Genomic DNA, 12,077 nt, shown 5'->3' on the forward strand with positions numbered 1-12,077 from the left:
AAGCGAACTCAAAAACCAAAGTGAGAAGAGGTGAGAGAACTCAAACAAGGTGGAAACTATAGCAAAAGCTAACTTTCAGTCAGTACATGAGAAAAAATACTTAAATCTGCCCAAGCAGCAAAATAGAAGGATCTGACCACATAACAGCCAGGAAGAAGAATGCAAGGGAAACAACACAAGCTGGGGAAAGGGCAGGGCAGCCCAGATTCAATACTGTAGTCAAAATGGAAATTATGTGTAATATGACATTTTGCATAACAATGTTGATGTCAGGAACCTATCAACTCAAATGACATGTATCACTGCAGACTAAATAATTATCTGCCAACCATTACAGTGCCCAGCACTCAGCTAGCACGGCAGGACTGCTGGCTTGGTAAAATTATGAGTATCATTCTCTGTACATGTGACAGCAATTTGTGACTGACGAAGAGGCTTCAGCTAGAGTGAAGTACTCATGCTTTGCTGGTACTAAACTTATTCTTCTCTTGACATGCATAGTGAAAAGCCGCTATATTCCTTATTTAAAAACCTAATTAATATTTTTTCATGCTAAAGGGATCAACACCTAGACTACATACATTGAGGTCTCAAAGCTGTTAAATAAGAAATTAAGCACTTGACTATAAAAGAGTCTGTCCATTTGCTGACTTATTTTCAATACATTTCCCAGTGGTCCAAGGCAGTAAACTGTGAGAAGTAGCATTGTTACTACAGAAACACTTGAGCTAATGTCTTAATTTTTAAGTTAATCACTTATATGAAGAGTTCCCTGTGACCTGGATTTCCGAAGTAAAAAATATTTATGAACAAAACTAAGACATCTTGTGATGATGGTTCCCATGGCACAGTTTTGTCTCCTAAGTATTATGCATAAATTCCATTAAAACATAACAGAAAATTTAAAAAAAAATCTAACTTTTAAATAATTAGCTTATAATTTGTAATAATTAATACTTTAAATACTTAATATTAAAAAAAGAGAGATGTAATTCTAGGTATTGATGGATTAACCTTTTAAAGCAATTTTATAAGGAAGGCTCTTGAATTTAAACCAAGATGTGAATCTCCTTAAATTCTGATTTTAAGAAAACCGTGACTATAAGAACTGAATCTTCAGGTGCTGCAGAATGCTAACTTTGTATCATCGTCAATGAAATTGTGCTGACTTACCCCAGTTATGCACCTGCAGTAATACTACCCCATTAATTTTAGTCAGTTAAGGGTATTTATCTATTCTTTGCATTGCACTTCTAAAATTAGACTGGTCATTGTCACTTTCATTTGTCTCTAGTTGATGTTTACCCTATGTCACATATTCCACTCCAGCAAAGGGAATCAGTCAAAAAATAAAACAATAAAAAAAAATCTATTTGATTTTAGAAACTTTGCAAGTAGCTTAGAAAAAAATAAAATAAATAAAAACACACCACAGAAATATCTCCACTGGTCTTCTAGGCTGTAGTCTCTGTATTTATGTTTTGCAGGAGGGGGCAATTTGTATTTATATTTTGCAGGAGGGGACAATTGATCTAATGCTCTCTTTTAAAAGCTAATTAAAAATACTCACATGCTTAGGCCTTGTGTCTTAAGCTCTCCTTGGAATGAATTTTTATGGATGAGTTATGAACCTTTAAAAATGCAATTGCAATGCAAGTGCAGACACACAGCTATAATTCTATCCACAACTTCATACACTGGGCAATGACTGCCTTTGATAACTGCTTTATTAAGTTTTACAGCATATGACTGCGCTATGTGAAGCAGAGAATTATATTTTCATTTCCTCCTAAAAGAAAATAATAAAAAAAGTGCTTTTATTTGCTACAATACTTACTTTTCACCATAAAACCTTTCAAAGAATTTTTCTTTCCAAGGTTCTGTTTTCTTTTCCTTTTCAATCTCTTGCCTGATACGTAGCTGCATTTCTGGTGTAAATTCGCCTAAAAAACAAATACTAACATATTGAATAAAAGCTGTCAAGGATTAGCTTAATATGGGCAATTACAAATTACAGATAGAAAGATGACACACAGTGATTTCTGCTATAGTCATCCAACAAATAAAAATAATGAAAACCAAAAGTGCATGTGACATAGAAATATTTAATTTACTTGTCATGGTTTAAGCTGAAACTGAAAAGCCCTTGATTGAAGTAAGCATTACTTAGCAAAAACTAAAAGCACTGGTGTGTTGTCAGCATTGTTCTCAGACTAAAGCCAAAACACAGCACTGAATCAGCTACTAAGAAGGAGAAATAAAACTGTTGCAGCTGAACCCAGGACATTACTATATGAGATCAGTATTTTAGAAGTATATTGGTGGGATTTAGTTGCATGCGTTCATGTTTCCAAGGCTGGCGGTGATGAAAAAGCTTTGTTTCTTTTTAAACTGTCAGAATAAGCTGCCACAGCAAGCTGTAAAAGCATACACTAAGTTAAAAATGGAATCAGCAATTTTGCTGAATTATTGGTGTAGTAATTTCTATTCAAGGAGTATTTCTCAAATGTAGAAACAGGGATGTCATTCATAAAAACAATTAACCTTTGGTAAATCTGAGAACAAGTAGACAGTTACCTTCTGCCAATCGCTGTTTCCACCCTTGTGCTGCATATGCGAAGAATTCATTATTTAGAGCGGAACTACTGAGGCGCAGAACTCCATCACTTCCCATCTAGAAAATAAGCCGATGGAAGCAGAAGATAGTGTCAGAAATAGTGCCAGCTAAGATTACATAAAAAATGAGAGTTCCAACTAAGGGAAATGGGGAGGGTTAGGGAGTGGGAATAACAAAGAAATACCCTACTGCTACTAAAACAGAATTTTCATTATAGTGGTTACTGTAAATGCAAGTAGGCTAATCCAGCAGCAGCATGTTCTCTTTAGTCATCAGTATCACTGAATATAACTCAGTTTACAGCTGATTGATGTGTTTTAATCACAGCCGTCTGTCTTGAGCCTATGTCTAGAGCTGTTGTACACAATCAAAAATCAAGATCATTATTGTACTTGTGCATCTGCCTGGAATACGGTACAAAACAAATTAATTAGATGTAATAAAGACAGCAACTTTGCTCTTTCTAAACAAACATAACGCTCATGTCAGCTAATATGCTGTACTGGCAGAAGAGTGGATAACAGGAAACCTTAACAAAATAACTGATGTAAATTCAGCATTAAAACTAAAACCATCTATACACATAATTTTATAGACATCAACAGTTAAAACTGTGGAAGAACATTATAATTATTTTTACCTTCTACATCTGTCAGACATTCAATGCTAAAGAACCATTAAAAGTCTTAATCACAGTGTTTTCTACAATAACTTTTAAAGATATCCAACTGTTGAGCTTCCTTTTACCATAACATTTAATGATTATTTTCAGGTTGTGATGATATGCCTCACTATTGAAAGAATCCCAGTAAATGTAAAATGTAATTATATAAAAAAAATTAGCAGCGGGTATCGCCTCTGGCATGATAAATAAACAGACAATAAAAACAACCTAAAAAATAGAGAAAGAGAAGAAGCAGGAGAGGAGGCAACATTGCTAGAACAAACACATTATTTTACGTCCTTTAAGGTAACTAAGAGATAAATATTTGACAACACCATTTGTGATCTAGCATAAAACCCAGCACATTTTCCAGCATATTAACACGTTTCAACTGCATAATATCCCCTGATCCTCAGTGCTTGTTTCTAACAGGAGCCAGAAAGAAGCAGACATGTTAGCAATATTAAATGATATTTAGCTGTATCTCCCTTGCTGAGCTCTATATTTCACTGACAATACTGGCCCTGCTTTCAGAACAGTCTTTGCTAATTTGCTCACTGCCCAGCTGACATCTTGTCCCACAATCATCTCATAGGAGTAAACCAGAAAGATGTGAAGTAGTAAAAAAAGAAATAGAGTGATAAGCATGGACTCTGAAAAACAAGCAATCCTAAAGGCATTCTGTTACAGCAAGAGAACACTATGTGCATAGTACCAGGGTCCTTCAGCAGGATATGAACCTACATAGTGCTGCTTGTGATTTCCTGCTATATGGCATTTTTTTGCCAACAAATCATAGGATTTGCATTGGAGTAGGGTGGATATATAATTCTATATTCTTTATGTTATGCATTGTGGAACACATGCATACTAATTACAGTTAGGTTATGACTAATGCTGAAACTGGAGAAAAGCTGGAAAGAGACAGTGAAACGTGAAGAAGAAGCAGCAAGAAAATAAAATCAGCGAGACAAGACAAAGGCCATAAAGAAAATGTACTTATTGCATAAATCAAATTGGTATGACCCATTAGCTTCTTTCTGCACAAACTTTTCCAGAAATATTTAAATTCCAGAATTAATATATTAAAGCAAGCTTCTTAGACAGCAGTGTCTCTTGCTTCTGAATACACAAATCAGTATATGGTTGAAGATGGCACTTACACAATTTCCAAAAAAGGTAAGAAAAGAAGTTACAAAGAGTCACAAGTTACTAAATAAGCAATTCTTTGCTCTCAAAGAAAGGTGCTGAAGCTACCTTCAGTTTCAACATAAAAGAAGATGAAACACCCACACATGTCAGCATAGGGTTTACTTCTAACTTCAGTAAATTCAAGGTTTTATATCTAAGCCTGACAGTGTGTTGCTGGAAAGAGTAATACAGACATGAAATTGTTATTATTATATTTAACCTTATTTAACTGTAAGCTGCCTCTGAAAGGCACAGTCCTCCTGAAACTTCATTGCTTAGCTGATGCCAAACAGTCTAGCTGTGTCAACAGCAAGATCAACAAATCTCATAGGAAATTTGTGGACAATAATTTTCTGTTAAATCAGCAAGATGATCAACTTATCCTAAGTCATATAATTATTAGATCTTATGCAGAGTTGAAGTGTACCACAAGAGGTGAAAAGAGAATGCCACTTTTCAGCAGCAATCCACTTTCAGATTGCATTAAATATCACATGAAACTGTAGCCAAGTGTGATTGAGCTATTTCACTATGCTGCATAAATCAAGACCGTTACGAAGACTGCCAAGTGATATTACCATGTGAATACAAGAAGAACTATATTAACTTTGTTGTAACCCTGTTGTTGTAAGGACATGAGAAAAGTGAGCTCTGTAGGAAAAGTTACTGCATCTTTTATTTCATTGGCTAATATGTTTGGAAGAAAGTGCCAAGTTTCTGGGTGCACAATTTCTTACAAGGTGTGAAAAAGAAACTGCAAACTCCAAGCTAAATGCTAGAAAGAGGTTCAACCAAATTTAAATGGTAAGTAGTCCACTTGAGAGAGAATCACAGGACAGAACCTCAGAACAGAAAGCAAATGTTAGGAAGGTCATAGGTAAAGTTCATTAGTTCTTGTGGACCAGAAAAAATACTAAGTAATATGTAACTGTGGAAGAAAAGGGGGGTGGGAAGGTAGGGGGCAGAGAGGGAACAAAAGGAGAACAGAAGCAGATAAGGACAATGAGAAGATTGCAGTAGGTTATCTAAGAAGAAAAATTAGTATAGGTCAGCTAGCAATAGAACAGGAAATCATTTGTGGACTGTATCGGAAAACAGATGCACATTGCATTTGAGCACTTTAGGTATTAACTGTAACAGTTTACAAGTATTAGGGAACTATGTTGACAAGATTGAAAATACAACGCTAAATATGCTTAGGTTAAGAAAAGCAAGAAGTGCAAACTCAAGAAGTCACCTGAGTCACTCAAGTGACTTGATGATAGTCACTGCCTTTGATGAAGTGGCAGAGGAGGGAGGGTCTTTCCCGAGACCTGTATTCATGAGACCACACAACTCATGGAAGATTTAAGTAGCTGGAACAGCTGAAACCTAGACAGAAGAGCATAGAATGACACAGAAGATGGAAACGCACTAAATAATTAGAGAAGCATCCATTTATTTTGACCTGATATGAAAGATTCATTTCAGGTTGAAACACTATGAAGGGAAGTCATCATCATCTAGACTTAATCCATATAATTTAAGGGAAGAGATATCAATGGAAAAATGCAGGAAATAAAGAAATGGCTAGTCTCAGTGACTTTGCCCAACTTGCTCAGAAAATCTGAGATCAAAGAAAACTTATGCTGGGAATGGAAGAGGGAGAATTTATTCACTCAGTTAAAGCTAAAAGAGAAAAGTACAAGGACAAAAAAGCTAAAGGAACTCGTAATTGCCAAAGATCTAAAGTGAATGAGGCAGAAATTTTCAAAATGGTCAATTTTGAAATACTAAGCAGAAAGCAGATACACTACCAAATGAGGAAAACAACCCAAACTAAACTAACAAGAAATTCAATCGCTTAGCTATTTTTTATTCTAAACAGGGAAAAAATGTTTGAACAAGTTAGAACAGACACAAAATGAGCAATTTTACATCTAGTTATTTTGAAAGAGTCTATCGCAAACAGCAACTCTAACCAAAGGTGTTTTAGTCATTTTCTCAGTACTCTAGTCATGTGAAATCAGGCTGACATTTTTTTTGCTCTGTTAAATTTGGAAGGACTAAGAGCTAGCATATTAGCTAACAACCTCTACTGAAATCTTCCTTTCTTGCCTCACCCAGAGAATGCATTTTCACCTAAGACAAAAAATTAAAGTGGAAATCGAAAATTTTGAAGCCAAAGGGTGTATCTATTCACTAAGCTCTGATGATAGAGACAGCACAATTAACCACTAGGTCTAAATTAGGATTTGAAGAAACATGACAATAAACCAGTTCTTAAATACACTATTAATTTTTATGGTGTTTAAAAAATGCTGTCCAACAGAGACAGTGTGTTAATGAGCTGGAACAAAAACACATTTCTTGGAAAGTTTATGCTTTATTCTGTTGAGCTTTAAATTTCTGTTTTCTGATTATACACAGTAGTAGAATTATATATTCTAATTAATGCTTCTGTGCAGAATTCACAATGGCTTTTAGAAGTTCCTCTTTTTATGGAAAGCAAACAAAAAAACCACCCAACTGCAAAACACATCCGCTAAAATCCAACATGTGTTTGCATTACAAAGCAAATGTCAAAGCTCTTATGAAAAGAAACTGAGTAATCTTTCTATGAACAACTACTCCAATTATTTTCCTCCAAGTTCCACTGAAAATTCTCTTCTGACAATAAGGCAGAGATTACTTTTGCAGCTCAACTGTAGCACAGAGGTGGTTTAGTAGGAATACAGCAAGTACTGCATAGGGGTGTACTGTAGTTTACCTGATCTTGGCTAGAATGTTTGAAGAAAAGGAATTAGCAAATCTATTATTTCTATCTCTCCTTCAAATGATTCAAAAGTCTCCTAACGTATTTATAAAACTACTAATGATCTACAATATATAGTTCCTGTGTAGTATAACATATTTCCTACGTGAAAGCTTATGTGTGAACTTAACACCATTTGACCATAATACCTCACCATACAAAACCAAAAAATTAGGGAGAGAAGATTCATTCAAATTAAGTGTTCAGTACCACTCAAGTAATTATACACTTTCTACAAACTGCTGCTAATTCGCTTTTATAATTTTATATTTTATCTCAGAGGAAGAACAGTTCTATAACTCACGGACTTCCCCAAAGGTATGTGAAAAGAATTATGTTCAAAGGATGAAAGGTATGAGAAAATAAATCTTGACTCTTTTTCATTAAAGCCTCCAAATATTAAAACTGAAAAATTTAGCAGCATTTACATCACACAGAAAAAAACCTACGTTTTATTTATGCATGTAGAGAGACTCCACTGTTGTGTTGTATCATAGATGAAATGCTGTTCTCCAGTAATGTGTACCAGCATCAAACTGACCCGTGATGAAGGTACAGTGCAAATGTAGCATCTGAAGATGCAGCAACCTTAGCAACTGACTTTCTGAAGGCAAACACTTTGAAAAGTTGGCTAGACAGCATGCTGGGCCTGGCTCATTTTACTCTTGACAATCATAGAGCAGAAGTTCACAGGTGACAAAGAAGACCTGTATCTGTATTTCCGCCCCTCTCCTCTTCCTTCTCCCCTGCCCCCTTCCCCCCAGATCTCTGATGTTAAGGGGAACTCTCTCCAAGAAGCAGAATTGTTTGATTCCAAGTACACGGAAATAAAGATTTAATTTACATACTCTGTATCAGCACTCTGGAAGAGCCAACTATGTCCACATTCATGTTTGTCGATCCTATAAATTTCCACCACTTTTCTACTGGTGATCATGAAGTCTGATGCATTAATTATTCCTTCCTGCCACAGAGTCTTTCTCAAAAAACATATCTCACTGTGCTTAATACCAAGCTTGGTGATTCATGTTGTAACAGGAGTGAACTGCCTTCTCATTGAATGTTCCCATTTTTTAAAATAGGCTACCTGCTCAGATCACTTTAGCTACCCAAATACAGATGTAAGCAATAACTATTTACAGATATCAACTATTTTAATGGAAAACACTGACCATAGGTGTGAGCTGTATGTGTGATGTTATTTATATACATGGCCTAATAGTATTGGTAAATAATAAAACAGAACAACACAAAACAAGATGAAATAAATAAAATAAAATAAAATATACTGTTCTTGGACCACGCCAAAACAAGTTTATTTACAAAAGGACATGTTAAAGAAGAGGCCACTGTGATGACAGTGGTGCATTTATCTCAGTCTTTGATGGTTGAACACTAGTGCAAGAACTACAAATGGTACGTAGGAGGACTGGGAAGAATTAGTTGACAACATTTTGACTTAATTGGCAAAATGGATATCTGATAATTCATACGAGTGATAGTAATACAAAAGACAAAAGCTTGTTTGGGGATAAAAAAGAAGGAGAAATGGCAACAGAATAGAAAAAAAAAGGTTTTAAGTAGTAATACTTTCATAAATGCAGAATTAGTTGGGAGGACCCCCAGGAACATGATGCTTGGGAAAAAGGAGTTAAAGAAACCTCTCTGTACTTTAAATAAACAATACTGACCACACCGAGTGCAAAGCCTCCTGCAAAGAAATAATGGGGAGTGTACAATGCAACCACATTGTCTTAGTTAGAACCTCACTGCTCTCACAGCATGCAGGGAATGGAAATAGGGTCAACTTACTAAGCAAAAAATACCATAGCAGAACACGATATAATGGGCCAAACCCAGACACAGTTGGCAAGGGGCACATCTAACTCCAGAAGAAATAATTCCTTAAGTACATTAGGAGCAAGACAATGAAGGAAAAAGTCTACTGTGAGACACAGCGGTAATAACAGAGGGATATGGAGACAAAATTTATGTTCATACTTCCTTTTTTGCATCCATTTTCATCACAAATCTGCTGCATTGGGATACCAGCAACAAAATGGTGCATACCAGCAACAAAAGGCAAAAGGGTAAGATTTCATCCTTGCACAAGCAAGAATAAATATTACTTAACTGCATTCAAATCATCTGAGCTTGACAGACTTGCCTGTTTAACATCAAGTTATAAATCTGTTTTAGAAATGTTAAAAGACAGATTTCAGCGCAGTGAATAAGTACAAATGTGCTAGCTATAGGCATACAGCACACGTGTATCAACTATGCCCAAAGAAGGGGTTAACTAGAGCTAAGGACTTCCAGACTAAGTCAGCCTCAGAACAACTCTATGGTCTACACACAGACAACCAATTGTTTTTTGAGATGCCTTAGGGTGCCCTAAGATACTCATATGGACACATTCTGGGCAGATGCAACCCAGAACCTACAGGGGACCTATAACCTTTTGAACTGAAATCCAGAATTCTCTTGATGGATTTGAGAATTACTTTGGGAACAATAGGGATAAGTAGAGCATTGCAGTAGTGGCAAATGTCGAGTTTTGGACTCTTTTAGAGTAGAGAAATACAAAATGAAAAAACTAAGTGGCTTTGCAATGTTTCTGAAAAGCATTTGTGGCTTACGAGCACATGGGCTGATCACAAACTGAATGTAAATCAACCTTGCTACAAAATTGCAAAGAAAGTGAGCACAACCCTGGAAGTGATAAATGGGAGTACTGTGTAAAAACACAGAAATCAGTTCAGCTCTCCTTGGTGTTACTTACCACTTGAGATGGAGTGATACATTCAATTTTGATTGCTGCAACTCAGAACTTGTATAAAACTCTTAAGTAGAGAAATGAGGCTGAGCACAGATTTAAGACTGCATTAATAATGCCTGCTTCTCAAGACAAAGAAACAGGGAGATGAGGAGTGGGTTACTGGCTTCATGTTTGAAGGCTATTGTAAAATTAATCCAGTAATCTCCATGCTCTCCACGTAGATGTCGAACTGAGCAATGAATAATAGTCAGAATTGCAGTAAGACAGATTCAGATTAGACACTGCAGAGAAAACTTGGAGAAGCTGTGAATTCTCCAACACTGAACATCAAAAATCCTTTTAGATAGCATCTATCAAAAAACCCAGACATTGTTGATTCTGCCTTAGTGTAGAGAAGACTAGATAAATTGCCCTTTCTTTGCATATGTCCTATGTCAAGATATAAAAGATGCCAAAGGAATTTAAAAATAAATTAGTAGAGTGTTTCACCATTTTCAAAGCTAAAGGGAAGTATATCAAATCACCATCTATTACACCATTATTAAAAATAAAACTAAAAGTGCTCTTGCACACATTTCTCTTCTAACCAATTGCCAATCTTTTTTTTTAAAAGAAAGGGGCTTAAGTCAGTCCTTGTATTCTGTCTTCAATGCCTCTAGCCTCTTAATGTCCTCCCAATGGAGTCACTTTATGCAATCTAGTGCAACTGACCACAGCTCACGCTTCATATCTGAAACAACCACTCATTTGGACAGAATGACCTTCAGAAACACTGCAATTTCATAAGATAAGGGCTTAGATTTGTTTACATGCAATTTAAACCTTAGATTGTAATCAGTGCCAAAATATCTTAAATGGATGTCATAGCATGGAGCATTGCACTGCCTTCTGGATCTGCATGTATTGAGGAGACACTCTCTATTTCTGGAATCGTCTTTCTCAAACACAAAACTATTGTATTAGCCACCACAATTATTCTCCATGGCTGGAAGGAGCCTTACTCCTCTGTTAGCAGTTGATAGCTTGAGACATATTAAAAGCCAAGTTAGATACTCTCTGTTCTTGAGGCTAAGTTTAGCATCACACCAGAGCAGGCTTCTCATTAAGCCAAACAGCCAGAAATCCTCATTGGAAAATTCAGAATGGCTGCAGAGAGTAGTATTAAAAGCCACATACTTTGCCCTTACTAATGCTTTCTAAAAAAAATATTACCATTGCAAAATGGACAACACACTAAAAAGGGGAACAGAAGTTACTACTTCATGTGGTCTTGTCAGCCTCTGGACTGTTTAATTTTTGACTGACACATTCTTCAGAAACTAACAATATCTGCTTGCACTAATGTATGACTAAATTCTATGTAATAATGCAAAACAATGATTCTCCTGTTCAACACTTTGCCTAACGATCTGGGAACTGATTATGTCAGAAGTTCTCTACAGCTAGAGCTCTCCCTGTAAAATAACAGCTGACAATTATAAAACTTAGCTTTTACCCATCTAAAAAACACTTTTACATGAAATTGCACGTATCTCTAGTATGAAAATCAATGAGGAAGTTTCTCCATTTCATACAGATACTGCTGACTGTTCAAGTATTCCATTACCTATCTACAAATAATTTTTCCACTTATCCAACTACCATTCAGAGATTGTGATAAATGGGACCAAACTGAAAGGATGTTCTAACAGTTGGCAAGTCTATAACAGAAAATGACTGTGAATGCACTTGGGTAAGAAAAGGAAAAGCAGCTGTAGTTGTCACAAAAAAATCTGTAAGTTCTGTTAAACAATGGCTGGATTTCTGATGATGGTGTTTCTGCTACACAACTCAATGTTAAGCAAAGATACTATATTTTTCAGCAGTCAAGACATATGTAAGTGGAACCATATGGTAACAATATCAGATAAAATCAGAGGCTGAACTAACCCTTGATATTTACAAGGAACAGATCATGTGAATACGGCTTGTGAAAGATCACATAATAGCCAATTAGTAGGAAAGTTGTTAAATAAAAGATGCCTGTTTCTAG

General features: G+C 35.8%; 1 protein-coding gene across 7 annotated transcripts in view; it reads right to left on the reverse strand.

The window, feature by feature from the left end:
- Positions 1 to 12,077, reverse strand: part of ASXL3 (ASXL transcriptional regulator 3) — a 123,971-nt gene that overhangs the window by 16,588 nt on the left and 95,306 nt on the right. For 6 of the 7 annotated variants that reach the window (XM_062633487.1, XM_062633488.1, XM_062633490.1 and 3 more), the window contains 2 exons: positions 2,578 to 2,674; positions 1,838 to 1,943 (listed from right to left, as the gene is read on the reverse strand). In XM_062633487.1, the coding sequence (XP_062489471.1) occupies positions 1,838 to 1,943; positions 2,578 to 2,674 (203 nt within the window). Of the gene's footprint in view, positions 1 to 1,837; positions 1,958 to 2,577; positions 2,677 to 12,077 lie in introns of those variants that run through there. The other variant, XM_062633493.1, reaches the window with a different exon arrangement.

Source organism: Pezoporus occidentalis, unplaced genomic scaffold, assembly GCF_034315485.1.
Source record: "Pezoporus occidentalis ecotype Australia unplaced genomic scaffold, CSIRO_AGI_Poc_V1 ctg4, whole genome shotgun sequence".
Lineage (NCBI taxonomy): Eukaryota > Metazoa > Chordata > Aves > Psittaciformes > Psittacidae > Pezoporus > Pezoporus occidentalis.